General features: G+C 40.1%; 1 protein-coding gene across 1 annotated transcript; it reads right to left on the bottom strand.

The window, feature by feature from the left end:
* Nucleotides 1-1,922: 1,922 nt before the first annotated feature.
* On the bottom strand, nt 1,923-12,830 carry LOC127620655 (uncharacterized). Its single transcript, XM_052093862.1, has 3 exons — nt 12,815-12,830; nt 11,362-11,472; nt 1,923-3,157 (listed from the first exon to the last, which is right to left on the bottom strand). The coding sequence occupies exons 1-3, from the start codon at nt 12,828-12,830 to the stop codon at nt 1,923-1,925; spliced, it is 1,362 nt and encodes a 453-aa protein (XP_051949822.1).
* Nucleotides 12,831-27,653: the final 14,823 nt, after the last annotated feature.

The following is a 27,653-nucleotide window of genomic DNA, read 5'->3' as shown; positions in this document are numbered from 1 at the left end:
TCGCGAACAATCGTCACCGGCCGCCTTTATCCCTCGCGCGCCTCATCAGGCCGATTGGGGACCGGGCGCGCGATATTCCGACCCGGCCCCGCCCCCCTCCGCTCCACATGCATGTTGTGCAATTTAGTGTGTGATGAGACACTGAAAGTTATAAAAAAAAAAAAAAAGACTCAGCACACTGTAAACCCAAATGTTGTCATTTCTGGAAAAATGAAGTTGTCTTAATTATACATTTCTTAAAATGTCCCATTTAGGTTCAAAACTCAAATATCTATGATCCTTGAACTTCTTTTTCTTAAAAACCATTAAGACTTAAGATTTTAAATGTTAATAACTCAAACTATTAAGTACAACAAGTGAAGTAAATTCCCATTAAAATTATTTAATTACATTTCCTTGGTAATATGGGGGCATTTAAATAGTTGTTATTTAAGAATTCATTGAGGGTTTAGCTCTTTTGTTGTATTATTTATGTTGTTTTGTTGCAAATGGTTGTTTCGTATGTAGTCATTATAGTGATCTGTGTCCCCTTTGGTCAAGTTGGCCCTGTTAACATGATCTAATTTCTCTTTGAGCATGTGCAACTAAGGTACAAGTGTTTCTGTGGAGAAATATGTTTAATTAATGATTAATATGTAGCTTTAGCTGTGTTATGGTATGACCTAAATTTGAGTTAATTCAATTAAAAATAAGTAAAACAACAATATTTCAATAGCAAATTATTGTTAAGTCTACTTGCTTCTAGTTACCTTAAGTAAATAGTTAAGTTCATTCTATATGATCACCAATTTAAGTGAACTTAATTACACAAGTTTTGTAGATGCCATTACTCAGTTCAATTGAGGGAACAAGTTTACTCAATCAATTGAGTAAAGTCAACTTAAGGTTTTCAGTGCAGGCTTATGTAAAAGAAAAAATTTTGCCTTTGGAAAGACAGAGTTTAAGAATTTATTGCTCAACTACATAGAGATTAATGACAATTTCCAAAGATGAACGCATGTACTGTGATTTCACTCGATGTGGATCATTATAAGGGCTCTGTAGTCACCGCTTAGCCCACAGTTTTGCTCCTTTTCTTGATAACTATAACAGATGCACACAGAACGGGATTTCAATGATGACCCAGCCATGTTCAAACCATAGTGCACTTCTCCATATTGATAGACAGTTGGCATGTTAATAAATCATCTGGTTTGAGATATAAGCACTGTGCAATAGCTGCTTGTGACTGCTGTGATGCAACATGAAATATTTGGCTTGCACTTTTATCCAAAGCAATTTATAAAGATTTCATTGTATACATCTCAAAGGATCTCAGTCTGTGTGTTCCCTGGGAATTGAATCCATGACCTTGGCATTATTGCTAGCACCATGCTCTTTATTTCTGTAAAGTAACTGGGAAGGACGAGACGTGAGAGTGTGGATCCTAATTGCATAACTATATTTATTAAGGAACTAAGATGAAACTAGAACACTGGAGAAAAGGGAAATCAAACAGAGCAGCTTGCTGGCTAAAACATCATAATACACTAACAAGCTAACAAACAAGTAAACTAACAAGAACTGACAAAGACTAAAGGAAACATGAGGGCTATATATACACACAATGGTAATGACAAAACACAGAACATGTGGGAACAAAGATGAGTTATGGATTAATACAAACAACAGGTGCATCATGGGAAGTCTAGAACATAATGGGAAGCTGATGGGACTAACACAAGGGAGTTTGTGACAATTCCCCTTCTCTTTGACTCTTTTGACTGGTTCTCACTTTACCTTGGTATAAAACAACATATCAATTTTGCCCCAATCTTAATATTTTGAAAAGGCATCATACTATTTTTGTGATTGCAAGTAAAATGTAATTTCAATATAGTTTCAATATAATACATTTATTGCATAATTACAATATAATAAAATCATGTCATCTGGGAAATCCTCAGTAAACCTGAATGTTTCAAAGTCTGGTCAACATTCTGTATCATTTCTTGACCAAAGTCCCACACTCTTGTGTCCACAGTCAGTTCCTCTTTTGTAAGATGCCCCTGCAGAGGAACTCTTACATGTACAATTCTACACACATGAAAAGGTACACGGTAATTACCTCCAATGCTTTTCAAGGGGACATGCACTGAGGTTTGCTCCACCTTCCTTGGGTCAACAATCATCTTTGTGGGATTGTAAACATTCTTTCGATCAGGTTCTCTGTAAATGTGCTCCATGATATTAATTCCAGGCACATCTTTCCATTCTGGCCGTTTGTACTTTCCACTGTCCTCAAACTGTGTTTTGGGGAATATGTGGTTCTCAATAAGGAACACACCTACATCGGGATGTGCAGACTGAAGGTCCTCCATAAGAGAAGGCAAATCGGCATGCTTGTAAGGCATGATGATCTCATCAATGTCAATCAGGAGAACATACTTGGATTGATACATGTGCCTGTATATGCACTCATTGAGTGTTGTCAACTGGCCGTAATAGTGGAGATCACCCTTGTGTTCTTTGAAGTTCCAACCTGAGGACGGGTTAAGGAATTGGTCAATAGGCCATGAAACAACCTCCAGTATTCCCTCTCTTTCATAGTGCTGTAGGAGCTTTTCCAGGTCTGGTCCACAACTAGTGTTATAGATTACCACTCGCTGTATGCCCAGAAGCTTGTACATCTCAATAGTTTGTGCAAACTGCAGTACATTATTGTAGTTGCCAAAAAGGTTGGAGATGCAAACTGTGAAGTTGAACTTAAAATTCTTTCTTATCATTTGATTTTCGATAGGCAGATACTTCATGTCATTGTTAGTGGAACCACTAGTTGAGATGAGGACGTGTGTTGCACTTTGCGAGTGTTTTCCATCACAAATAACATCTGATACATGAAAGGGAAAATTAAAATGGTCACTGTGTATCTGGACTTTGGCCTTAACAGTTTCACAGTCATGTTCAGTGCTGCAGTAGACACAGTAAAGTGGCTGAAGACTGTCTCTGTTGATTATGCTGATGACCCGAATTACACCATGAATTCGATGGTCTATAAACGCAGATACCATAAAGTGCTTTGAATACTTTATTGGCGTTATTGAATTTAATACCTCTGTGAATTTCCATGTACTATGGAAAGGAGCTATATTTTTGTGAGGAATTTGCCTGCTCGCATCTGTCAAAATCAGTATGGCAATAATAGAGGCAATAAGATAATAGTGCAAGAAAAATCTTAAATTTAATTTTTTCCATCTGCCCTTCAGTTCCTGTAGAAAAAGCAAAGATTAATGTTAGCATTGGAACTGGTTAGGCATATGTCTTTCCTGGAAAAAAGATGTCATGCTGGAATATTCCTTTTATTTACTTACATATGCTGTCTTTATCATTTTCATGTGCAAAGCACGAATAAAAACTGGTTACTCATAAACTAAGAAATAATTTACAGCACCCAACCTATTTTAAAGTTCAAGGGAGGGTTCTTTTCTTTGGGAAATATTATTAAATAAATTGAACACAATATTTAGATTATACCACAAAGATATTAGGAGTGTGCTCGAACTAAATATTTGTTTACATGTTGATTTCATTATTCAGAGTAGAATCAAGCCTGTAATTATAGTTCTGTCTAAAAGAAAAAGGTGAGTATTGAACCTATATTCCTTATATTGTGGCAAAAGAGTTCTAAGAGCATTTTTTTTAGCTTAAACATCTCTATGAAAAATCAGTGATTGACAAAACCTGATAGTGTAACAGAAGGGTTGACCACAGGTCAATATTTAGCAATATTACCCAATTAGACAGAGATTGATATATTCAATTTGTTATGTTTCTCTTTAAAAAAGGGACCATAATATCATCACTTAAATATGATCACTGTGAGGCCAGCAACACCACAAAAGAACAGTTTCTGCTCTTCTAAAAATCAACACTTTCACATTCAACGGCACAACTTTCAATTTAACAAATGTTAAAGATGTCTTGCACTTGTCATAAAAATAGCAAATATAATAGTGTTAAAACGTACTTTTGCTGGTATCCGTTTTCAAAACTGAACACTGAAAAACCTAACCTATGAATGGACTTAATGTGGTAAAATCTTAATGAACTGCTATAATTTAAAGCAAAAATATTATTTAACATGTGTGATTTTAACCTGAATACATTGGATTACACCATTAGATCAGCAAGAAAAATCTCATTAAAGGTAGCAATAGCATGTTACCACTTTTTTAGGCTCCCAGACTAGATAGTAGATATTTTTTGTTAAAACCTTAACAATGATTAATTAGGTAATTAGATATTTTTTCCCCACTTTGAACAGTTTTCTGTTTGTGAATAAAATAATTGGTCTTTGTAGTCATTACATCTTTAAAAGCTGTTTGGCTAGTCATCTTCAACTTTGCGGCTGCAGAGATCCACTTAAAATATTCTTATATGATACAGTAACATTAAATGAAACATAGCACCTTTGTGACAATATAACTTAAAAAGATAGGTATATCTTTTTGCCACCTAAAAAGGCTTAAATAAAAGATAAAAAACAGTACCTGCAGAAACAGTATTCCAGGAAAAGTTCACGAGACTAGAAATTAAATAACCCAAAGGAAACTCTCTCAAATTCCTGATTGCTTTGGAACAGCCACGTACAGCAATGTCCACAATTTTGAAGGCAAGATAAGACTTATCTAAACTAGTTTGACTGCACGAAAGCAAACCCTTCTTTACTTTCCCTTACTAGGCTAATAGTTCTTTGTTGCTAGTATGAGCCATGGTGGTGCATGCAGGCATGACTTGGAACTTTGACGACACAACAACACACTTTCAAATAATAAACCAATATCCGCCTGGGCGAAGAATAGGCAAGGGAGACAGGGTATTATCATGAATCAACCCAGTATAGTCTTATTGTGAATTATTTATTAGTGAAAGGTATTCCCCATTTTTTTTTTTTTTATGTCCATTTTTTAAACATGTAATTTGCTCTGTTTCTGAAGTGATTGGAACAATTATGTTAACCAAACATGTTTTATCCTCTCCCCTCAAATAACCTGTCATGTTAAGTACAGGTTCTCTCATGATTTATTCACCTTTATGCCGTCCCAGATGTGTATGGATTTATTTCTTCTATGAACGCAAACAAAGATTTTTTGAATAATTTCTCAGCTCTTTTGGTCCATTCAATGCAAGTGAAAGTTTTTATTCTCCAAAAATCACATAAAGGCAGCATAAAATTAATCCACATGACTCTAGTAGTTAAATCCATATCTTTAGGAGTGATTTGATAAGTGTGGGTGAGAAAAATATCAATATTTAAGTCAATTTTTACTGTAAATCTTTCTCCATCTTCAGTCAATCTCCAATTTTCACTTTCACTTTCTTCTTCCAATTTTTGTGATTCACATTCTTCATGCATGCACCCCTTACTGGGCAGGGAGAACAACATTTTGAGCTATATATTGATCTGTTTCTCATCCACACCTATCATATCACTTCTGAAGACATGGATTAAAACATTGGAGTCTTATGGATTATTTTTATGCTGCCTTTATGTGCTTTTTGGGGCATCAAAATGTTGGCACCCATTCACTTGCATTGTAAGAATCAACAGAGCGGAGATATTCTTCTAAAAATCGTAATTTCTGTCTGCAGAAGAACGTCATAAACTTCTGAGATGCATGAGGTGTAATGTTGTAAATGATGAGAGAATTTTAATTTTTAGGCGAAGTATCCCTTTAAGCTACAGTTTTTTACAATTGCTAGCATCCTTTTGTCCAATCTGTAGACACATTTTCAAAACACTAAACACAATTAGCACAACATCTGTCTATTGTGGACCATACCATTAACACAATTTATGTTGTTTTCACAGAATACGCACTCAATTATCATGCTTCTAAAATGCTTACATTTTCTTTAGATTCAAGCTTACCCAATACCAAAATCATGAATCTTTCTTGTATTATTTACAAATGCTTGCACACAGCGTGCCAGAAATAAAGACCTAATGATCCAAACCTTACTGTAAATAGTATAAAGCCTCTATTCCTGCAACAATAGCAGCTCAAAAGCTATATTGAAACAGCTGATAAGCATTTTTGAATGCTATACAGTAATGATGACTCATTCACTTTTAGACACAGAGCATACTGTTGAGGATAAAGTATCTAAAAGACTTACTCAAATTATGTTTATTAAAGTGGTGTAATCAGTGTACACCAGTTTATTGCAGTGGTGGCTCAGCGGTCAAGGCTCTGGGTTACTGACCAGAAGGTCAAGGACACAATGGTGGTGGCTGTGGGGATCGAACCAGCGACCTTATGATTACAGTTATGTGCTTTAGTCCACTACGCCACCACCACTCCATATAACAATAATTCAGTATGATTATACATATTTATATCAATATATAATTATACATAGTTATTTTTAAATATTTAAAATTATAATATATATATATATATATATATATATATATATATATATATATATATATATATATTCAGATAATTAAAATGCTTTACATTCTTGTAGCAGAAGAGTTAATCATTGATAAGACAATACAAAAAGCGGCTTTAGAATACAATGTATTGTTTACTACCATATTATTGATCATAAGTCAATCATTGGCATACAGTTCACAGCAATCCATTTCACAAGTGAATTTGTCAATCAGTTTTATTATGAGGGCTTGTTTAAGAGCCCATAAATCTACACCTGCGTCAGACATGCTAGTGTAGCTTCTCGGGTGCGTAGCATCATAAACATACAATTTTTAGTTCACTGTTTCAAGTTAAACATAGTTTAATACTCAATCTTAAAACACATCTTGACATCCCTTAGTTCGCATTTGTGCTCCTTCAAGTGTTTTGAACACAAGAATGTAACGTATGTTTGTGTTGTTCTGCCTATTGAAGTGTTTTCTTCACTGTATAAACTGCACGTTGCTCAAACAGCTGAAATTTCACTTGCTGCCCTCTGGAGTAAACAGGTGGAACTACAAGCTTGCATTTCTCAGGAATCTTCCTTATTATGGTGTGATTAATTGCGTTAATTTTTTAACACGTTATTTTTTGTCAAATTAAATCGCAATGAATTAACGTGTTAAATCGACAGCCCTAATTGTCCCACATGACAATGTATCTCATCTGCTCTGCATCCATTTGGTCTTCTGTTATGATGATGTTGTGTAGTCTGTCTAAAAATGTGAGTATGTGGGCCATGTTGTAATGACCTAATTTGGCATGGTGGTGGAGGAACCCATTCTGCGTTATTGCAGCGCACATTTTGATGTTTAAGTACCACCACGTTGGCCAAGGACATTCAAAATATCTTTGTGGCTAGTTATGTTTCTCCCTCCCTCTTACTGCAACAAGGCCTTCCATTTTTGTTGAAGACAGATAAACTCAACTGTTGCCTTTTTTTAGTGCTTATGCCTGATTGGTGAGTTTACAATTAAGCACCTTAGTGTGTGTACACCTGACGGCTGTGTTTGATCAATTGGTTCATAGGTGTGGTATTTTGAAAGGCATTGCCTTGAAATGGCAAAGAAGAGACATCCTGATAGATTTCTGTGTCTACTATAGAGAAGTGTGTTTAGAGTTATGCAAAAAGTGTGAGGCTGAGAATGTGAGAAAAGAAGTTAATTCATATACATTCTACATACGAGCCCATGTGTTCAATATGCAAAATCCACATTTTATATTTTATTTTTCATATTTATACTACTACCTGTACATTTCATTTGCACATTCCAGCAAATTACATATATATATATTCATATATACCTGTATTTATGTGTCTAGCTGCTGTATTTCTGCACTGAAAGTATTTCTCAATGTACTGGAAGCTTCTATTTAGAAGCAAATTCCTTGTATGTGTGAGCACCAAGAATACCAATTAATATTAAAGAACTCAAAGTGTGACTCAAAACCGCTGACTGTAAATGCCATATACACAGCCTGATGTACTGTAAAATGCAGCGTTGTAGCGCTAATTAATAACTCCCACGTTATTATCATAAAAAAACCCAGCCTATGGAAGATATTTTCTGCCCGACTGAATGCATCTGACTGAGCACAACTTAAGTTTGATCTTAACTTGGCAAGCGTTCATTGTTTTAGGATATAGGAATTGTTTTTGTACGTGTACATTTGTCAGGTTTTCATTTGAAACAACATATCGGTATTGAACCATGCTAATATTATGATGTGGTTTTTGCCAAACATTTAACATCAATCATTTTATGTTTTGCACTGTACAATGATATGAGCAGTACACTTTTTTTTTGCTTATTTGGTGAAGCAGATATGAAATACTTCATGTCCTGTGGCATGTCTTCCATTTAAATGCATTTAACCATTTAAGCATTTTCTATTTTTGGTATTATTATGCATGCAGCTTTTATAACCTTGTAATTGAGATAGGCCTACTACATGGAATATGGTTTGTACTTTAAAAAACTATTTAATTACTCTGCAGGACAATTAAAATGAGTTAATGAAGTTAGACATGTGTTTAAAAATGACGACAATCTTTAAAAAAAAAAAAAGTCATTCATTTGACATAATTACTTCATTCTAAAGAACAACATGGCTTGCATTTGTTGCCAAACCCAGAATGTTTGGGTGAACTGACTCAAATATTTGCCATGAGACTTTGTTCATCATTTTTCATCATAATGTTTTCTTAGTTTTGGTTGGTTAATCTTTGTTGTCCTCATAAAATAGCATTATGTTAGCAAATGTTAAAATAGAAAATGTTGTTTTATCCTTGTAGAGGACATGTAAGGTATAATGCAGTTACCCCCCTACAAGCACAAGCTCTGTACTTTCAAGCTCAATCACCACACTCCAAGTGGGTTTATATTGTCTCTAGAGAGAGCTGCCCTCAGCATGACATTTCAAAGCCTCAGGGGGAAACAAACTCTATAAAAAATTATACACTGCAATGTTTGCCTTTTGCGTAGTTGAGGTAACCATGGATACTACAGGCATCTCAGCTATGTTTCATCATAAGATAGAAAATGTGTGTTTGATTGTGCATTGTTGTTGAATTAGGCAGTTTAAACATATATGAAGTAACTCATCCAAAACATTTAATTCATGCTTCAAAACGTTATTGTGTCAGTAAATTGGCCAATGCCACCAAAATTAAAAAAAGATTTTTGTCATCGTGTCAGCCGTACTTGTCAAAATGTTTAGATGTTTTTTCACCATGGCAGTCAACCCTGGAAATGTTTGTTATATAAAAATTAATTTTTTGTTCTGCTTTTTGTTGACACTGACTGCTTACTGTATTATACAAGAATGTCAGTTTTGTCTAGATTAATGCTGTTGTGTATCACACTGAGCTTTTTAGATACCAATTTCAACAGTAGGTAAAAGTTTACTGGGAAAAGTCAATACTGTCCAATACTGTAGTACACAAAAATTATGTGCACATTTGTATGTATGCATACATTTATTTGTGTAGTAATGTGTTACATGTAAACTGAAAACTCACATTTGCATGTCAATTTTTACACATTTCTAGTCACATATACAGTGAACAGAATATTGCCACAAAATGACTACTAATTAAAAAAAAACGCAACAATGAAAAACCTGTGGTAGTTCTGTAAAACTCCTCACAGTAACACTACAAGTTCCCATCTTCTTGGTGGACATCCTGTCACTCTTGTTGGTCTGGCCGGATATTTACCAGACATAAAAAACATTCAATGTCATAGAAATTTGTGGAATATACATGTATGTCTGTCAAATTTTGATAACCGAATGGATCATTTTGCATGTGATGGCTCACACGATGTAAGATTGTTTAGAATTTGTAAGAGTAATATATTTGTAAGAGTATGACAATTTCACTGAGAATCAAATCAGCAAGCCATGTGCGTTAAGTTATTGTGCAAATTGTAGAGAATTGTACTTACTAATTTGCACACATGTGCCAAAACACATGCAGTTTGCTTAAATGAAAAATAAATTTGAATCTGGTGTGAACAAGAAAATAACTGTTCAGAGATTTGAACTTATTGTTTTGAAAAAAATTAAAAATTAATTATCACATCAGAATTGAGAAAGCAAATGAGACAAATTGTAATATAATTAATTGCACTGAAGTTACACATTAAATCGACATCCCTACTTAAAATACATTTCTTCTATCCAAGCTCAATATGCAGAGACAACTATAAGTATGCAATTTGTTGGTTGATTTCCTTAAAAAGCGTAAACACTAAACTGTTGCTCTGAGGTGCTAACAAAACATTGCACATGTTCGTTTGAGCGTATCAACCAGCCTGACACAGTAACATTGTCTCAGTCAATGGAGAGTTTGGCTATCTGTTTTTTCTCCATTTTGTGAGAGACTACACTGGCACAAAAGTAAAAAACAGTAATGTTGTTTTGGTCTAAGTACTGTTATCATTACGATTAGGTTTAGGGTTAGGAGTATAATGTTTGTAATACTGTTCCTTTCACATCACATCCATTCAAAGAAGTGAATAATATGCAGTTTTGTTCTCAGTACTGTTTTGCATTTACATGACTGTAGTTTCAGCAACAGTTCGGACGTTCAGAAAGCATTGACCAATTTTAGCAGATAAAATATTCAAGTTCCTGTCATTGATTTTCCCTTGAGATCAGTCAATTAACGTTTGCATCTTAGTTGATATTACTAAACTATTTTAGTAATATCCAAATTACTCGCCAAAAACACATGGCCAGACTCAGCTGCAAGAGAGGAAAGAGCTATCAACTCAAGTAACTTTGCCTGAAAGGATGAAGGAATTGGAAAAACAATCCCACCCTCTGTCCATGTGCCAAGATAGCCTGGCAAGATATTTCATCAGATTTTACCAAGCACCACTATGAACAGAGGTTGCTTTCAGAAAGCACTGCTGCATATTCTATGTTTGAGGCTTATACTTTCAGGGAAGGATAATTAGCTTATCAAGTTTCCTGAAAACCACATAAAATTAGAGTGACTGAACTTCAAAAAAGATGTAAGGAATCAATCTATAGAAAGACAGATGGATGTTCAAGTGAACAGTCAAATAAATAGATAGATATATAGACAGACAGAGAGAGAGAGAGCAAGAGAGAGAGACAGACAGACAGACAGACAAACAGACAGACAGACAGAGCAACAATACTTCAGTAATTAGGAGCTACGACTACAGATCTTAGATAAGAATTAAATGAGCACTAAATGAATCCAAATAATTAGATATCACTGAGATAGAAAGAGTGCATTTCAAATTTTATGCAGGGCAGTTGCAATCTTCCTCATGAATTTAAAGAGCTAGTGAAATCACCATTCTAAATATGAGTTTGAATATCAATTGGGTGTCTTGAGGCACAAGGTTGGGATGCTTATTACCCACCAACATCTTCACGTGGATGCCTAACCTTTTCTCAAACACATTCTGCTCACTTGAGTCCCACTCTAATACACTTTTGCTGTTCACCCTCTTCCATGATGGTGGTAAAGCTGTGGAAGGGAGAAGTATCATCAAATTTAAATAAAACCTGCTGTGTGCATATTCAACACGAATACTCAATTAAGTTATTGTGTACAACTTTATGCCATCATATTGAGGTATAATATTATCTCACATTTTATTATATAAAGATGTCTTCCCAAAAAAAAAAAAAACACCAGTAAAGAAAGAAAAAGGACACTTTTCCACACAAGGTCAGCTGTATTCTTTTTATGCTTATACGCTCAAGTTATATGCTCAAACAGTTACTTATACAGTCTTTTAAACCACAGAAAAAGTGTATTTTATATACATACATCCAACTCATCACCAATGTACTACGATATGTTTACAGCTACAAACAAACAACTACTCAAAAAGTATTCAAGCACATAATATTTTTATTTTATGTAACACCCAAATTGTCACCAAAGTACCACAATAACAGTTCACAGCTTGTATATGCACAGCCATCATATCTAAATGTGATCTTCCCATGTATGCAGCCATGTCTGCTGATAAGGTGCAGATGCTGTTTTCATTCACACAAACAGCAACTCAAACAGTCTGCTCATATGTAACACATTATAAGAAAGTGTTTCACTGCTGTTCAAAATGCACTTTGGATCACATCATTTATATGAATAAATGTTTTCCATCTGAAAGGACAAAATATTAAATGAAACAAATGACAATAACATGTGAAGTAATTAAAATACTTTTTGAATGTAACTATTCTAATTTCAAATTATTTAAATTATATTAACTTATATTTTGTATTTTAAATATGTATTCACATTCCGTTACTGCCCAACCCAGGATAAAAATAAATAATTAAATAAATAAAAATAAATAAATAAATATTGAACTCACACAAACGCAGTGACACAATATGTGGTGTCCTTGCATTATTCTATCACAAGGTGCCCTTACGTTGATTCTAATATTGTAAATAATACTGCTTGATCTTAACTGTTGACTTGTTGAAGATCAAAATCTAAATCAAATGTTATTTTATAATGTTAGTGTTGTTGAGAAACCCCAGGGAGGAGAGGGAACGAAACAGAACTGTCTACATGCCATTTACACGTTTCCACAGTAGCCTACTAAAAAACGAAATGCTTTATAATGATAGTAATGTTTTAAATCACAGTACATTTAAAACAGAAAGTTTCAAGAGCCAAGGTTTTTGACAATTTTTCATCATACAAAACATACAATGTCTTATCACATACCCTTATCTTTTGATTGCCAAACTATTTTCTGTGTCTGTCTTTTCAGGACCAAGTTGTTTGATGGCCATTTTGTCTTAAATTTGCTGTAGAAACGACACGCTGTTACACACACGTTTACTGATATTGCTCGCCATGTTCACAATCTGTCACGCTGCTGGCGCGCTCTAATAATAAAGTTACATTTGGTTTGGCTTTACGTAAAGGCAAATTAAGTTCCCTATCGAGAGGTCTCTCCTATTGCGTAAGTAGCTTACGCTATGGGAAAACTCAGTTTCTCGAGAAATATTGAAGTCTTTATGTAAAACGCATTGCAGCTGCACAGCAGACAGCAATGAGCGAGGCAGCTCGGTCATTGGCTGTGCTGCAGCAACTTGCTCGAACCAATGACGGGGCGACTCTGCGCTCAGAGCCCGCCAAGATAGGCGTGGCTTAGGGCTATATATTAGGCGCCCCTTCATGAGAGTTCTTTAGATTTAATCTCCTTCAGCAAAGACCTTCTCTTCGCTGGATTCTCCGGATTGTTGGAGTCTTTCGCCCGCCGTCGAAAAGCCTACAGCAGGACCGCTAAGAGGACGCCGGCATCTTCAGCCGCCTTCAAAGCCTTCTGCTACGCCATCCGGCGCACAACGCTATATCCTTTACTGCAAGCGCTCGCCCCTGCAATGCTTTTGATTAGTAAGAGCAATTTTTTCAAGGCGTTGTTGCAAATGCCTTCAGCCTGCGCCTCGTGCAGAGGCCCTCTTCCTGATGGGGATCGTCACATCATTTGCACTCGCTGCCTGGGACCGGACCACGCAGAAGCTGCTCTCATTCAGGGCGGATGCCCCGAATGTGACTCCCTGGGCCTCGCCGAGCTGCGCGCTCGCTTTGCCGCTTTCGCTGCAATCGAGCCTGCTTCCACCGTGCTGCCGCCCCCTCCGTTCGAGCCGCGCAAGAAAAAGCGCCGCTCACAGAGGCTGCCAGATCACGTAGACTTCGGTGACGTCACGCCGGCCCAGTCCCCGCGTGCTTCACCACTGCCTGAGATCTCCCCGCCGCCAGTCCATTTTATGAAGACGGACCAGCACCCCTCCAGCAGAGCGGTGGGTCTAGTCTCGTTCAGCGCGTCAGGGGACGACGATGAAAAGGATGACAGCCTCTCTATTGACGCTGCATCCGACGACTGCCGGGCTCGAGTTTCGACCCCGCGCCATCGACATCAGCGGACACGAGCACGGGCACCAGCATGGACTCTGAGATCGTCCGCATCCTGTCCAAAGCCGTAGAAGACCTCGGGCTCGACTGGTCTTCTCCGGAAGAACCCGCCCGCAGCCGGCTGGACGAGTGGTTCCTGCAGGGGCGCCGGCAGGCACCTCGACAGAGACCCTCTCCTTTCTTCCCCGAAGTGCACGACAAACTCAAAGTCGTGGAAAGCCCTGCACTCTGCTCGCCTGAAGCCTTCTTTTTCTTCCTCGCTCTCCTCAGTGGACGGCGCAAGAGAAAGAGGCTACGAGGGAACTCCGCCCCTCGAGGAGGCTGTGGCCAACCATCTGTGCCCACCCTCCACCGCCGGATGGAAAGCCAAAGCTTCTCATCCCTCGAAGCCCTGCAGATCCACCTCAGCTTTCGCCGTTTGTGCATATGCCGCCGCCGGCCAAGCTGCATCAGCGCTTCATTCAATGGCGGTTTTACAAGTTTACCAGGCCAAACTTCTCCGCACCATGGACGAGTCTGGACCTGAAGCTTTCAAGGACCTGTGCAGCGCCACTGACGTAGCCCTGCGAGCCACGAAGGCCACCGCCCAATCCATCGGCCGGGCCATGGCTAATTTGACTGTCCTTGAGCACCATATGTGGCTGACGCTAACGGAGATGAAGGACGCGGATAAGGCGCCATTCCTTGACGCGCCTATCGCTCCAAGCGGCCTGTTCGGATCAGCGGTAAAAGAATTCGCTGAACGCTTCACTGAGGCCCGGAAGTATTCGCAAGCTATGCGTCACTTCCTGCCCAAGCGCTCCAGCTCGTCTCACCAGAGACCGCCTCAGCAGCAGCAGTGAGCCAGGGCGGCCCCTCCCGTCTCCCAAAAGCCGAAGAGCAGACCTGAAGCGGACGCTTCGGCGCCGCTCGCGTTCGCTGGCGAGAAAGCCGCCTGAGCAACGAGGTCCTCGGCCCAAGATCGTGCTGAACCGGAGCCTCGTAAGTCTTCCTAGCAATAGGAAGAAAGAGAGAGTACGTGTCTCGCAAAGGCGGACCACTCTCTCTAAAACATGTAAAACATTACCCAGTCCCCTTACAGGCGGTTGGAAATGTCTGTACAGCAGTCAATGGGCCAGTCACAGAACTTCGCTCACCTGCAATCAAACGCCGTTTTAACGGCGACACACAGAAATCACAAAAAGAGTCATTTTCTGCCTGTGTCACTAAGGGTTCACATGTCCACACTAAAGTGCGCATTCCCACATACCAATACTGTCCAAACAGTGCCAAATACTTCCCCAGCTCAGGCTGGACGTCCAATAAATGTAGATCATGTGCCTATTGTCATGTATGCACCACTACACACAAGCAATGTTCCCACAGTTATAAACACTTCCCCAGTAAAAGCGGGAAATACTATAAAGGTAGCGCGTGTGCCTGCTGTCCTGCATGCACCCCTACACACAAACACTGTATGCATAGCCAAAAAAACCCCGCCTCGAGCTGAAGACTTTATGAAAGTGGTGCGCGTGCCTACTACAATATATGCACCCCCACCCATAAGTACTCCCCATACAGTTTCAAACAGTTCTCTATCTCATGCCGCAAACATCACAGATGTGATGCGCGAGCCAAGAGACGCCCCGCTAAAAGCGGGAAGCTTTATGAATGTGGCGCGCGTGCCTATTACGATGTATGCACCCCCACCCGAAAACTCTGTTCATACAGTTTCAAGCATTTCTCCGACTCATGCTGCAAGCATTTCGGAGATAGCGTGCGTGCCTGTACTCTCACACGCACCTCTGCACTCGGCACTCAATACGGCTGCTCAGCGCGTTTTGAACATAAAACACGGTTACTCACTTCAATTCGCTCGCAGACCGCCCCGCTTTTCAGCGGTGGTCGAGACGAAAGTGAGGAAAGATGTGTCACATGTTCTACGCACCGAGGTGCTCAAACTGATAGAGAAGGGCGCTATAGAAACTGTTCCTCCCTCTATGAGCGAGGTGGGTTTTTACAGCCGCTATTTTCTCGTCCTGAAAAATGACGGTGGCCTCCGCCCCATCCTAGATCTCAGACATCTGAACAAAGCTTTAATGATTCGCTTGTTCAGAATGTTAACAACCAAACATATCCTCACGCAAGTTCGCCCCGGGGATTGGTTTCTATCAGTGGATTTGAAAGACGCTTTCACATTCCGATAGCACCTCACAGGCCTTTTCTGAGATTCGCTTTCGAGGGACAGTCATACCAGTACACAGTACTACCATTCGGCCTATCATTGGCCCCCCGTACATTCACGAAATGTATGGACGCGGCACTTTCCCCCCTGAGACAGCGGGGAGTGCGAATACTGAATTACCTCGACGACTGGCTAATCATAGCACAATCAGAGGGTCAGTTAACAACGCACAGATCTTGGATTATCAGCCATCTAGAATGTCTGGGTCTGAGAATCAATTTTGCAAAGAGCGTGCTATCCCCCAGCCAGAATATCTCTTTTCTGGGAATAGTGCTAGACTCAGTGCAGATGACAGCGCGCCTCTCATCAGAGCGCGCGCGCTCTCTATTCGACGCCTTGCAACATCATTCAGAACGGGCGCACACGCCCCCGTCAAACGATTTCAAAGAATGCTCGGTCTCATGGCCTCGGCATCAGCGGTACTCCAGCTAGGATTGTTGCACATGCGTCCTCTCCAGCGCTGGCTCAAGAGCCGTGTCCCCACTCACGTGTGGCGCTCGGGCCACTTTTCGATCAGAGCGAATCACGGCTGTATAAAAGCCCTGACGCCCTGGAAAGCCGTCAACTGGTATCAAACCGGCGTGAGTCTGGGCGTAAATACGCGGAGAAAAATGATCACAACAGATGCCTCCAAAATAGGATGGGGGGCCCTTTACGAGGGCAGGCCTGTATCCGGCTTTTGGTCAAACCCGGAAAAGCGCCTACATATAAACTGTCTGGAAATGAAAGCGGTCGCCTGGCTCTCTGAAAAACGAACACGTCCTGGTCCGAACAGACAACATGATGGTAGTTTCGTATATAAATCGCCAGGGTGGACTCAGGTCGAGCTCCCTGCACTCTATGGCCAGGGAGCTCATCTTATGGTCACAACACCACCTGCGCTCGCTGAGAGCAGCGCATGTGCCAGGCGCCCTGAACCAGGGAGCAGACATGCTGTCCAGAGACAAGGTTCTCCCAGGAGAATGGTCTCTCCACCCCCTGACGGCTCAGTGGTTATGGCAAACCTTTGGCGAGGCAGAGGTCGACCTCTTCGCCTCCAGGGAAAACGCGCAATGCCCCCTTTTCTTCTCAAAGAGCACGGACGCGCCTCAGGTCATCAGTCGGATCAGGGAAGTGAGATGTGCAGTGCTCCTGGTAGCCCCACTCTGGAACAACCAAACGTGGTTTCCAGAACTGATGCAGATGATGCAATCTGCCCCATGGCCGATTCCGTTGAGGCTCTACGAGGCGCTTACATGCCCAAAAGTGGAAAGTGTTCAGTGACTGGTGTGATACCAAGAGCTTGAACCCCAAATCGTGCGAGATACCAAGTGTACTCGCCTTTTTGCAAGAGCTGCTGGAGGCGGGCCGCACACCCTCCACGCTCAAAGTCTATGTGGCTGCCATAGCGGCGTCACACAATCCTGATAAAGGACGTTCATTAGGGAAAAACGACCTAATCATTCGTTTCCTAAGAGGCGCTAGGAGGATGAACCCTCCTCGCCCCCCCTCGGTGCCGATCTGGGACCTGGCCACGGTCCTGGACGCACTCAAGAGTGCCCCGTTCGAACCTCTCCGTGCACCTTAAACAGCTCTCGCTCAAAACTGCGCTCTTGCTGGCGCTCGCCTCAGTCAAGAGAGTGGGCGACCTGCACGCGCTGTCATCAAGCGCTGCTTGCCTGGAATTTGGACCTAACGACTGCAGAGTTGTCCTTAGGAATATACCCGTGCTTTGGCCTAAGTGCTCTCCACACCCTTCAGAGCACAGGTGATATCTCTGGCAGCGCTATCGTCCCCAGCAGACGAAAGCGACGCTAATTTACTCTGCCCCGTCAGGGTGCTCAGAGTATATTTGGAACGTTCTGCCCTGTTCAGACAGACGGAACAATTATTTGTATGCTTTGGCGGCCGCACTAAAGTTCTCGCAGTCTCAAGGCAAAGAATATCGCGCTGGATAGTGGATGCTATAGCGCTAGCTTATGAAGCCAAGGGCCTTCAATGCCCCTTAGGCGTCAGAGCTCACTCTACGAGGAGCATGGCCTCCTCGTGGGCTTGGTCGAGTGGGATACCCATTGAAGATATTTGTGCGGTGGCGGGCTGGGCCTCGCCTTTGACATTTATCAGGTTTTATAACCTACAGGTCCCCTCATTGCATTCCAACATTCTATCAGCCTGACTGTAGAATGGACTGGAGAATGTATATGCTGAGCATTATCTCCTCCCTTATAAGGTCCGTCTCTGACCGACTTAGATTTTTTTATGCATATCAGTACACAGAAAGATGCATTCCAACATTCTATCAGCCTGACTGTAGAATGGACTGGCGTATGTATATGCTGAGCATTATCTCCTCCCTTACAAGGTCCGTCTCTGACTGACTTAAAGGATTTTTTTATGCATATCAGTACATAGAAAACTCAGTACATAAGATATGTGCTTGTGTTTGTACTATGAGCGCCCCACCATGGACCACCTTGGAAGGGCGCTCTATACTATCCCATTATGTAGCTCGCCGTTGGCCGGCTCGTGGAATAATCACTTTGCTTTAAGGCTCAGGCATCTGCCTCCGGCTTTATAGAGCGAAGGCAGCACGCACGGCGTTTTACATGGTGTTCCCATAGCGTAAGCTACTTACGCAATAGGAGAGACCTCTCGATAGGGAACGACTCGGTTACTAACGTAACCTCGGTTCCCTGAGAGGAGGGAACGAGTATTGCGTAAGCTGCTGTGCTAGTGCTTGGTCAGTTCGCTTCAGTCGATTGAACCTAAAGAACTCTCATGAAGGGGTGCCTAATATATAGCCCTAAGCCATGCCTATCTTGGCGGGCTCTGAGCGCGCGAGCGTGAAGCGCGCGCCCAGTTCAGAGTCGCCCCATCATTGGTTCGAGCAAGTTGCTGCAGCACAGCCAATGACCGAGCTGCCTCGCTCATTGCTGTCTGCTGTGCAGCTGCAATGCGTTTTACATAAAGACTTCAATATTTCTCGAGAAACGGAGTTTTCCCATAGCGTAAGCTACTTACGCAATACTCGTTCCCTCCTCTCTGAGTGCTCGTTGCAGTACCATATTTGACCACATATTTCCATGGGATAAACTGAGGGGCGCTGTGGAATTCGGGAGAGCAGCAGACTTTATGTTGTGCAAAATGTGAAAGTCTCTTAAAGTAATGCTAAAGGTGCACTCAGTAAATTTTCCTCATTAAAAAGTGTAACTCTTAAAAGACATTCATTTTATTTTTGCTAAATATTTAAGAAATCATGACCACTCTCATTAAAATGAATACAGTCATATCAGTAACCTTATAAAAAGCAGTTTTATTCTACATGGAGAGGGTCCACACTTGGGGCTGCCATGTTAGCATCACGTGACCAGCCGAACACTACTCGCTTAATCTCAATAACCCTTCTTTTAAAGTAAATATCATTTAAAAAAAACTAATTAATCTTAGCTGACTGTACATACTACATTTTTACAATGGCATCTGAAACTGAAAGCTTTTGATTTTAAATTATGCTGCATCCAAGCCGCAAGGTGTCAATGTAAGTTCAAGATGACGCAAAGACAAAAGTTACTGAGTGCACTTTTTACCACAATCCTTATTTTGTTTAAAATCAAAACCTGCTACTTTAAAAACAACCATTACAAATTCCAGAGGGAACCCTTGCTCAAAAATGTTAATTATCATGTGTGTTTTAGGACAACAAACTACAAATGTTTTTGCACCATTAATAATATAATATATATACAATTTTAGAAGTAAGAAATGAGCCCATTTGACAATTCAGAGTCTCTTGGGGGAAGATTAGTTACCTCAACAGTTGGGAGAGTGCTTATAAAGTTTCCTGTTAGCTCAGATCAACAGGCTTGTAACCATGAACATAATGACTCAGCAGGAGGAGGATGAAAATCAATATGTGCAAAACTCCTCAAGGCATCATTGGCTGTTCTTCACACAGTGTTACATCATAATTCCTCATTTGGCTCTTTCTAGCTGTGATTTTTACATGTACAGCTGTTAAGCTATTAAGTGACTGCGTGAGGCAGGTGTAAATGGCAGTAATTACAGTTGTTGTCAGAAGAGCTGAGCTTAAGTCTGATTATCAGATCAAACACATACTGATTGTGGATCCTTTGTAAATGCTCTTAATGTTGCTCAAATGCACAGTAGGAGTCAATATGAATGAACACTACATGACTTATATGGGCATATAAAATCGCAGGATAATTAACTTCACATTGTTAGCACTTTGATAGTCAATATAATGCTGTGTCATTTGCCATTCTTGAATGAATCATGCTACATGAAAAATGCATCATATACATATACAGAAATGTTAATGAACATTTGTGTCTATATACTGTAATTGATCAAACAAACAGTCAAGCCCCAAGCTCACGCCATTGATTGAATCAATGTTATTGATTCTATTGAGACGGGTCGCTCATAACAACCCTTTAATTTAAATATGGGGAGAAAGTATTTTAACATGGATAAAATTTACATACTTCAGCTTTTATATGCAAAGACCACTATAAGTAAGCCATTTGAAGGTTGATTTACCAGAAAAGTGTAAACACTGTGGCCCTGTAGAGCTTTCAATCCATTGCGCTGTTGGTTTGAGAAAAACAACAAGCTAAGGGTGGGCAAAAATATACATTTTCCATTGCATATCGATCTTTATTGGAGTGATCTATATATAAATTCTTACATCCCAAGACCAATCTTTTACTCTGTGCGCAAACCTCCACCACAATGAGAGGAAATCTGTCACATCTGCAACTAAATTCCATGCTATAAAACTAAAATGTATATATTTGGCAACTGGCTGGCTGTAAATGTTTTGATTTTACTCACCAGTCAATGAATTGTGTTTTATAGTGGTAGAGTATTCAGCAGCGAGATCTTTTCACTGGATGTTGAGAGTAAAAGTTGTTGTGTCCAACAGGGACGTGTTGTTCATATAAGCAAGGTAAGCAGCGCTTACCTAATAGAAGGGTGAAAAGAAAATTGACACTATGAAATATTTTAATATAATTGTTAATATAAACTACTGTTTTAGTTCAAATTCATCATCTTTCATCTCAGTTGAGCAGCACATACAGTACATTCATTTTTTCGCTTTGGTAATTAATTATTTAATGGACATAAACATGCTCAGCTCAATATATGACAATCTTTAATTTACAGTATGTGATATGACCACTGTCCTGAATTTAAAACAATTTGGTCATGATGTTCGCCACTGTCACATAATTGTTTCCATTGACTGTGTGGGTACTTAAGCATTAATTTAAGTCAATAACATTGCTGCAACATTACACTCAACCGGAGGAGACAGTACCACTTTTAGCATGTGTACAAATTGTGCAATTATGAAAGGTTTCATTATTCAATGTAAAGCTGCTTTGGAATGTGTATTGTGAAAAGCACTATACAAATTAATTTAACTGAATGCTACCATAAGAGATTTGCTGTTTACAAACCAGGATTATGTATTAGTCAGTAAGGAGCGGTTCCAATAGCTGCTATTTCACTTTGTTTACACTAATGTAATTGTGTTAACCTGATTGATCCTCTGGAGTACAGGACTCTTATCAGCAAGAGCAGGATTTGCAGCCAGCCTATTGATCTCCCTCTTTCTAAGGGTCTCTGGAGCAGCTGAGACACTTGCTAGCAAGTGGCTGATAGACAGCCTCTAATGCCTGTGTGCTCCAAGGAAGGTGCTACATCATTCATGCATTTAAAGATCAAAGTGGAGGGCTTGAAGCTTCTCTTCTTGGCTCTGTGGCAGGAAGGGCCCTGGCTCCTTACACATTGTGCAGTGTGGGAATGCCTCCTTTCATGCTGCATCATTTCAAACCCATATGGGAGTAGACAGATGGTGGACAGGCCAAACCAATGGGAAGCAGGGTTGCAATGCCAATAGCAGCGATGAGTTTTCACTAACAGAGAGGGACAGAGGCACAGTGGCCTATAATATGAACAGCATAGACTAATTCCCACTGTAAACAATGTTTTCATTATTATGTTTTTTAAACAACACATGTTTTCTGTAATGTTTCTATCCATTTACAGTACCTTGTCACAATAATGGTAAAAGTTTAATTTGTACTTGATTTTCGGAGTTTTCCGAAATCTGTATATTAAAGATCAGTAATTAAAAGTGGTTGAAAATACAGCAGTTTGTAACTTTGGCACCATACACTTAAAAAGAAAAAAGCAGCAATTAGACGTTTTCAATTTTAGTGGGTTGAATTTTGTTCGCAGTATATTATTGTATATAAAATGGAATGAATATTGTTATGATACTGTAGCCTCTGTTGTTAGTATCCTCAAACTATCATCTTTATATCCAATGGAATCTTCTTACTATTTGTAGGTATTCAAACGTGAAGTGTGATACTAGCACACTTGTATAGACACTGAAATGTACAATATTAACATATTAACAGCATCTTCAATGTAAATTCTTTACATATGAACATCTTTACAGATGTGCAAATCTTCACAAAATCCTTGAGGTTTTTAGGTTGATTTTATTGTATTTATAATAAATGAAATTAACTATGTAAAAATCATAAGAATCATTTAATGCAATTAACATATTCAACATTCAGTTTGGTCGCATCAGTGACAGTTTAAATTGTAACGGTCCAGTCTTGACCGCTGGAAACTACAACTTGATTGTGAAAGTAATATCATTTCATGGATATATAATGCTTGAAAAGTTATTTATTATGCACACATGCACTCACTGAGCACTTTATTAGGAAGACCTGTACATCTACTTATTCATGCGATTATCTAATCAGCCAATTGTGTAACAACAGGGCAATGCACAAAATCAAGCATATACGGGTCAGGAGCTTCAGTTAATGTTCACATCAACCATCAGAATGGGGAAAAACATCGCAGTGATTTCGACCGTGGCATTATTGTTGGTGCAAGATGGGCTGGTTTGAGTATTTCTGTAACTGCTTATCTCCTGTGATTTTCATGTTTACTGGTCACTACTTCGTGTTGAATGGTGCCAAAAACAAAAAACATCCAGTGAGCGGCAGTTCTGCAGATGGAAACACCTTGTTGATGAGAGATGTCAATGGAGAATGGCCAGACTGGTTCGAGCTGACAGAAAGTCTACGGTAACTCATAACCACTTTGTACAATTGTAGCAAGGAGAATATCATCTAAAAATGCACAACACAACAAACCTTTAGGGGAAGGACTACAACAGAGAAGACCACATATATATATCTATCAATATCAATAAAGTGCTCAGTGAGTGTAGATATATGCTAAAACAGTAAATTTATATTTTCTAAAAATGAAGTTATAATGCCACTGTAAGGTTTATTCAGTAATTCTAAGAATATTAATGTAGAGTTAAGGGAGAAATGTATAGCAATATAGGCAATAAAAAGTATGTGAATCATTTTGAATTTGCTGGTTTTCTGCATTAATTGCTCATAAAATGTGATCTCATCTTCATCAAAGTCACAAGTATAGACAAACACAATGTGCTTTAGCTAACAACACACAAACAGTTATAATCTTGCATGTATTTATTGAACACATCCCATAAAACATTCACAGTGTTGTGGAAAAAGCAAGTGGATCCCTATGATTAAATAAAGGACCAATCCACCTTTTGGTAGCAATAACCTCAACCAAGCATTTCTGGTAGCTGTGGATTAGACCTGCACAATGTTCAGAAGGAATTTTGAACCATTTTCCCTTACAGAACTGCTTCAGCTCAGCCATTTTCTTAGGATGTCTGGTGTGAATGACTCTCTTTAGGTCATTCCACAGCATCTCTATTGGGTCAAGGTCTGGGCTCTGACTGGACCACTCCAAAGGTGAGTGTAGAGCATATGTGTTAGGAGTACTGTCTTTATTATGCACACCGGCTACCCCAAAATAGAGAGGAATACCCCACTTGGACTTCTATATTCCACTAACAAAACTGACCTTCAGAAAGCATCTGTGATTGGGTGTGGCAACAGGTGATGTCGGTCGGTCGGTCGGTCGGTCGGTCGGTCTCTCTCTCTCTCTCTCTCATGACTTGTTAGAAGCAGCACAAGCCGTGATACTATTTCTGAAGTTAACTGTTTGAATTACTAATGGAGGCATGGACACATCATTTGTTTTGAATCAGCAATGGCAGATTCTGATCGGTCACGTAATAAAGTAGTTCCAAGCACAAATGCATTTTTATGACCGTACTCAGTTTTTCCTAATTTTTAAAAATTTACTTGTTCATTGAACTGTTGTATATAAGCAATATCACACTCACAATTGTACTATATGGCCCTACATCAGCACTGCTGTAATTACCTAAGGTAAATAGGTAAGGTACACAATTACTGCGGCCCAATCACAGTAGTGCTGATGTAGGACCATATCGCACTCTTGCTCGTGTGATGTTGCTTAAAAATATATTTATATATTATGCAAACGATCAGAATCTGCCGTTGCTGGTTCAAAACAAATGATGCGTCCAAACTTCCGTAAGTAATTCAAAATGTTCACGTCAGAAATAGTATCATGGCTTGTGCTGTTTCTAAGTCATTGGATAAACAAGGATAGACGGCTGGATGTATGTGTATGTGTATGTGTGAGAGAGAGCGCGTGTGCGATCAACTGTTGCCACACCCAATCAGAGATGCTTACAGCTTTCTGAAGGTCAGTTTTTCTCAGTGGAATATAGATGTCCAAGCGGGGTATTCCTCTCTATTTCGGGGTAGCCAGTGCGCAAATGTCATTCACTATAGAAACAGCGATGTCCTCCGCCATTTTAAACAGTATGTAACCAATGTGGAAACTCACTGAGCGCTGTTCTCTGTAAACCATGTCTAACGGATTCACTTTGTCACCAACTGGCTCATATTATACTCTTTTGCCACCACCTGCTGGCTAACATATGTAATTTTAAAAAATAAAGCCAGTAACTCCTAATACATATGAACTACACTTACACTTTAGTTTAGAACAGCACGGACACAAGCGGAGTGACACACACAGTGACGCATCTGAGTGCTGATGCTGTCACACCATCACTGCTCATGGAATGTCTCTCATCCAATCAGATTCGAGGACCGGAACTAACTGTGGTAATATATAATATATATATATATATATATATATATATATATATATATATATATATATATATATATATATATATATAAAAAAAAAAAAATAAAATAAAATCACAGCTTATCTAATGCTGATGTAGCCGCCTCTTTTTCTGAGCTACGTAGATGTCCACTATCTTCTCTTCTGACAGTTTTGCAGTCAGATCGTTCTCAAAATGCAGTAGGGCATATGCACCTGGGCCATTGAAGATCAGAGCCACTTTCTTATTCTCCTCATAACTGATAAACTTCTTTCTGAGGTAGCAGAGCCAATAGGCAGAGTGAGTGCCAGCTGCAGTAGTCAGAAAAAGTTAGGATACCTGTCCTGCGTACTATCTTTAAGTTTCTCTAGGGTGATCGGTGATGAGATAATACACTTCAAAAGATCAATTTCAGCCGTCACAAGCTTAGGGTGTATTTTAAGGCTAGCATACATGTCTGATAGTGGGATGTTGCCCTTTTTGTCACAACTGATTACAGGATCACGTCACACTCAGGACCATTGCTTCATTTGAAAATCTTCTGTCCAATTCTGCCAGCATAGTGTCTAACACAGGGAGATACAAATTACATTTAAATGTGTGAGCTTCTGATTCCCAGTGTAATCTCGCTGACCAAGTGTGGTAGGTCCTACGTACTAAGAAAGCAGGAGAGATGGTCTTCAGGATCTTTTATGTTTTAAAACTATTGGAGGGTCAGTCTCTGGCTCTGCACAAGTTGGAACAGCAACATATTCACATAACGCTTTCACCTGCATGAGGGTGGAGCAGTACAGATTTGTATTATTTTTTTCTGAACCTTTACCATTGTATGCTGGATACACAACTTGGCAAGTTTGGCGACAATATACTTAGTCATGTCTTCATTTCAGCAGACGCCATCAATCTGACCAGTACTGATGATTCTCCTTCTCTGTTGATATGTTAAGGTAAGCTGGTAGCTAGTTATGAAAAATTAAGAAAGTAGTATCTTGGTCTTGATACCTCTGACCTGACTCAGCAAATCTCAGCCTTTGACACTGCCACAGTTGACATTATTTGGCCCAAGGGTAATCGGCAGGCCAGAGTGCTTAGCCGGTGGCCCCCAGAGAGGCATGATGAAGCCCTGGAAGTGGTAAAGCAATTGGCCCTGGGACGCACTTGCACGCCCTCATTTCACCCAATAGTGGAAAGGTGGCTATTGAGGGCTACATATATGTAATTTGTGCCTATAATTTTGGATAGGAAGATGTGCCTTTTATTATCTACACACACTCTTAATGAGACATCACCATAGTGACTTTTTGTCTGCATCACCAAAACGTCATCCATGGTCTGTATTTTAGACATCACTCTGGTGCGTATTCAACCAGAGACTATCTTGCCAGAGACGGAGCCTGGTCAGGCTATAAAACTATGATGAACTTGGCAGTCCTGAGCTCAGCAGTGTTGTCTATGCCAATTCAGCTCTTCTGTGCTTTCCTAAAGATCCCTCTTCCACAGACACTGTCATGTGATCTTATTGGGGGCACTGTTATGAGTCTGCTATCAGCAGGACAGAGCCATAAATTGAGCCGGGACAGAGAGATGAGGCACATCAGTTGTGCTCCGAGAGAGTAAGAGAAAGGCTCAGATGTAGTGGTGGCCTCTGTTAATCTCAGAACAGATGAGAGGTCATAGGTTAAGAGGCTGACCATTCACTTAACTGAAGCACTGAGTTATATATCACTTTTTGTTTGTGTGTAATTGTTGTTAGCAAGTAAATAAAAAAAATAGTTCCCCGTCTGTCGCTCACTTCGACGTTGTGTCGAAGAAGCGACACTATGGGTCTCTCGAGCGCCGAATATAAAATCTATGAAAAAAGGCCAATGAGAAGTTGGCAGATAGTATTTGCATACCCCGCCCCAGACATATGAGTATAAAGGCGAGGCAATACTATGAGTTCATTCAGAAATTTTCTGAAAAGTCTGCTGCGAGTCACACACAGCAGTTCCTGCCTTTTCCTCTGACTCTCTGCATGCTGTTGGATCAACGGCGCATAACAGCGGCTTTCTCCTTCTTGCACGGCTGTGCATTTTTGCCCCTGGGCGCTTCGACAGCGCAGACAACTCGAAAGAGTTTTTAAAGAGTGATTTTATTTAAAAGAGTAATTTCCTCTAAAAGAGCAAAACACAGCATTATTGAACGTCCTTTTCAGGACGCATCTTTGTAAAGATGCCTTTCCGCCCCTGTGTTGTTCCTGGATGCGGTAGAGTGCACTCCACTTCAGATAGCCACAGGCGTTGTCTCGTGTGTCTGGGCAGTGATCACACCGAAGCTGCGTTTGTGGATGGTTCATGCTCTCACTGCGAGGGCATGACCATGGCAACGTTGTGGTTTCAACAGAAAGCAAGCCACTCCAGCCACCCCCCGCATTGCTCCTTCCCACGGGATTGAGGATGATGCGGC

The sequence above is a fragment of the Xyrauchen texanus genome, chromosome 27 (assembly GCF_025860055.1).
Source record: "Xyrauchen texanus isolate HMW12.3.18 chromosome 27, RBS_HiC_50CHRs, whole genome shotgun sequence".
NCBI classification, from domain to species: Eukaryota; Metazoa; Chordata; class Actinopteri; order Cypriniformes; family Catostomidae; genus Xyrauchen; species Xyrauchen texanus.
This window is presented reverse-complemented; position numbering and strand designations above follow the sequence as displayed.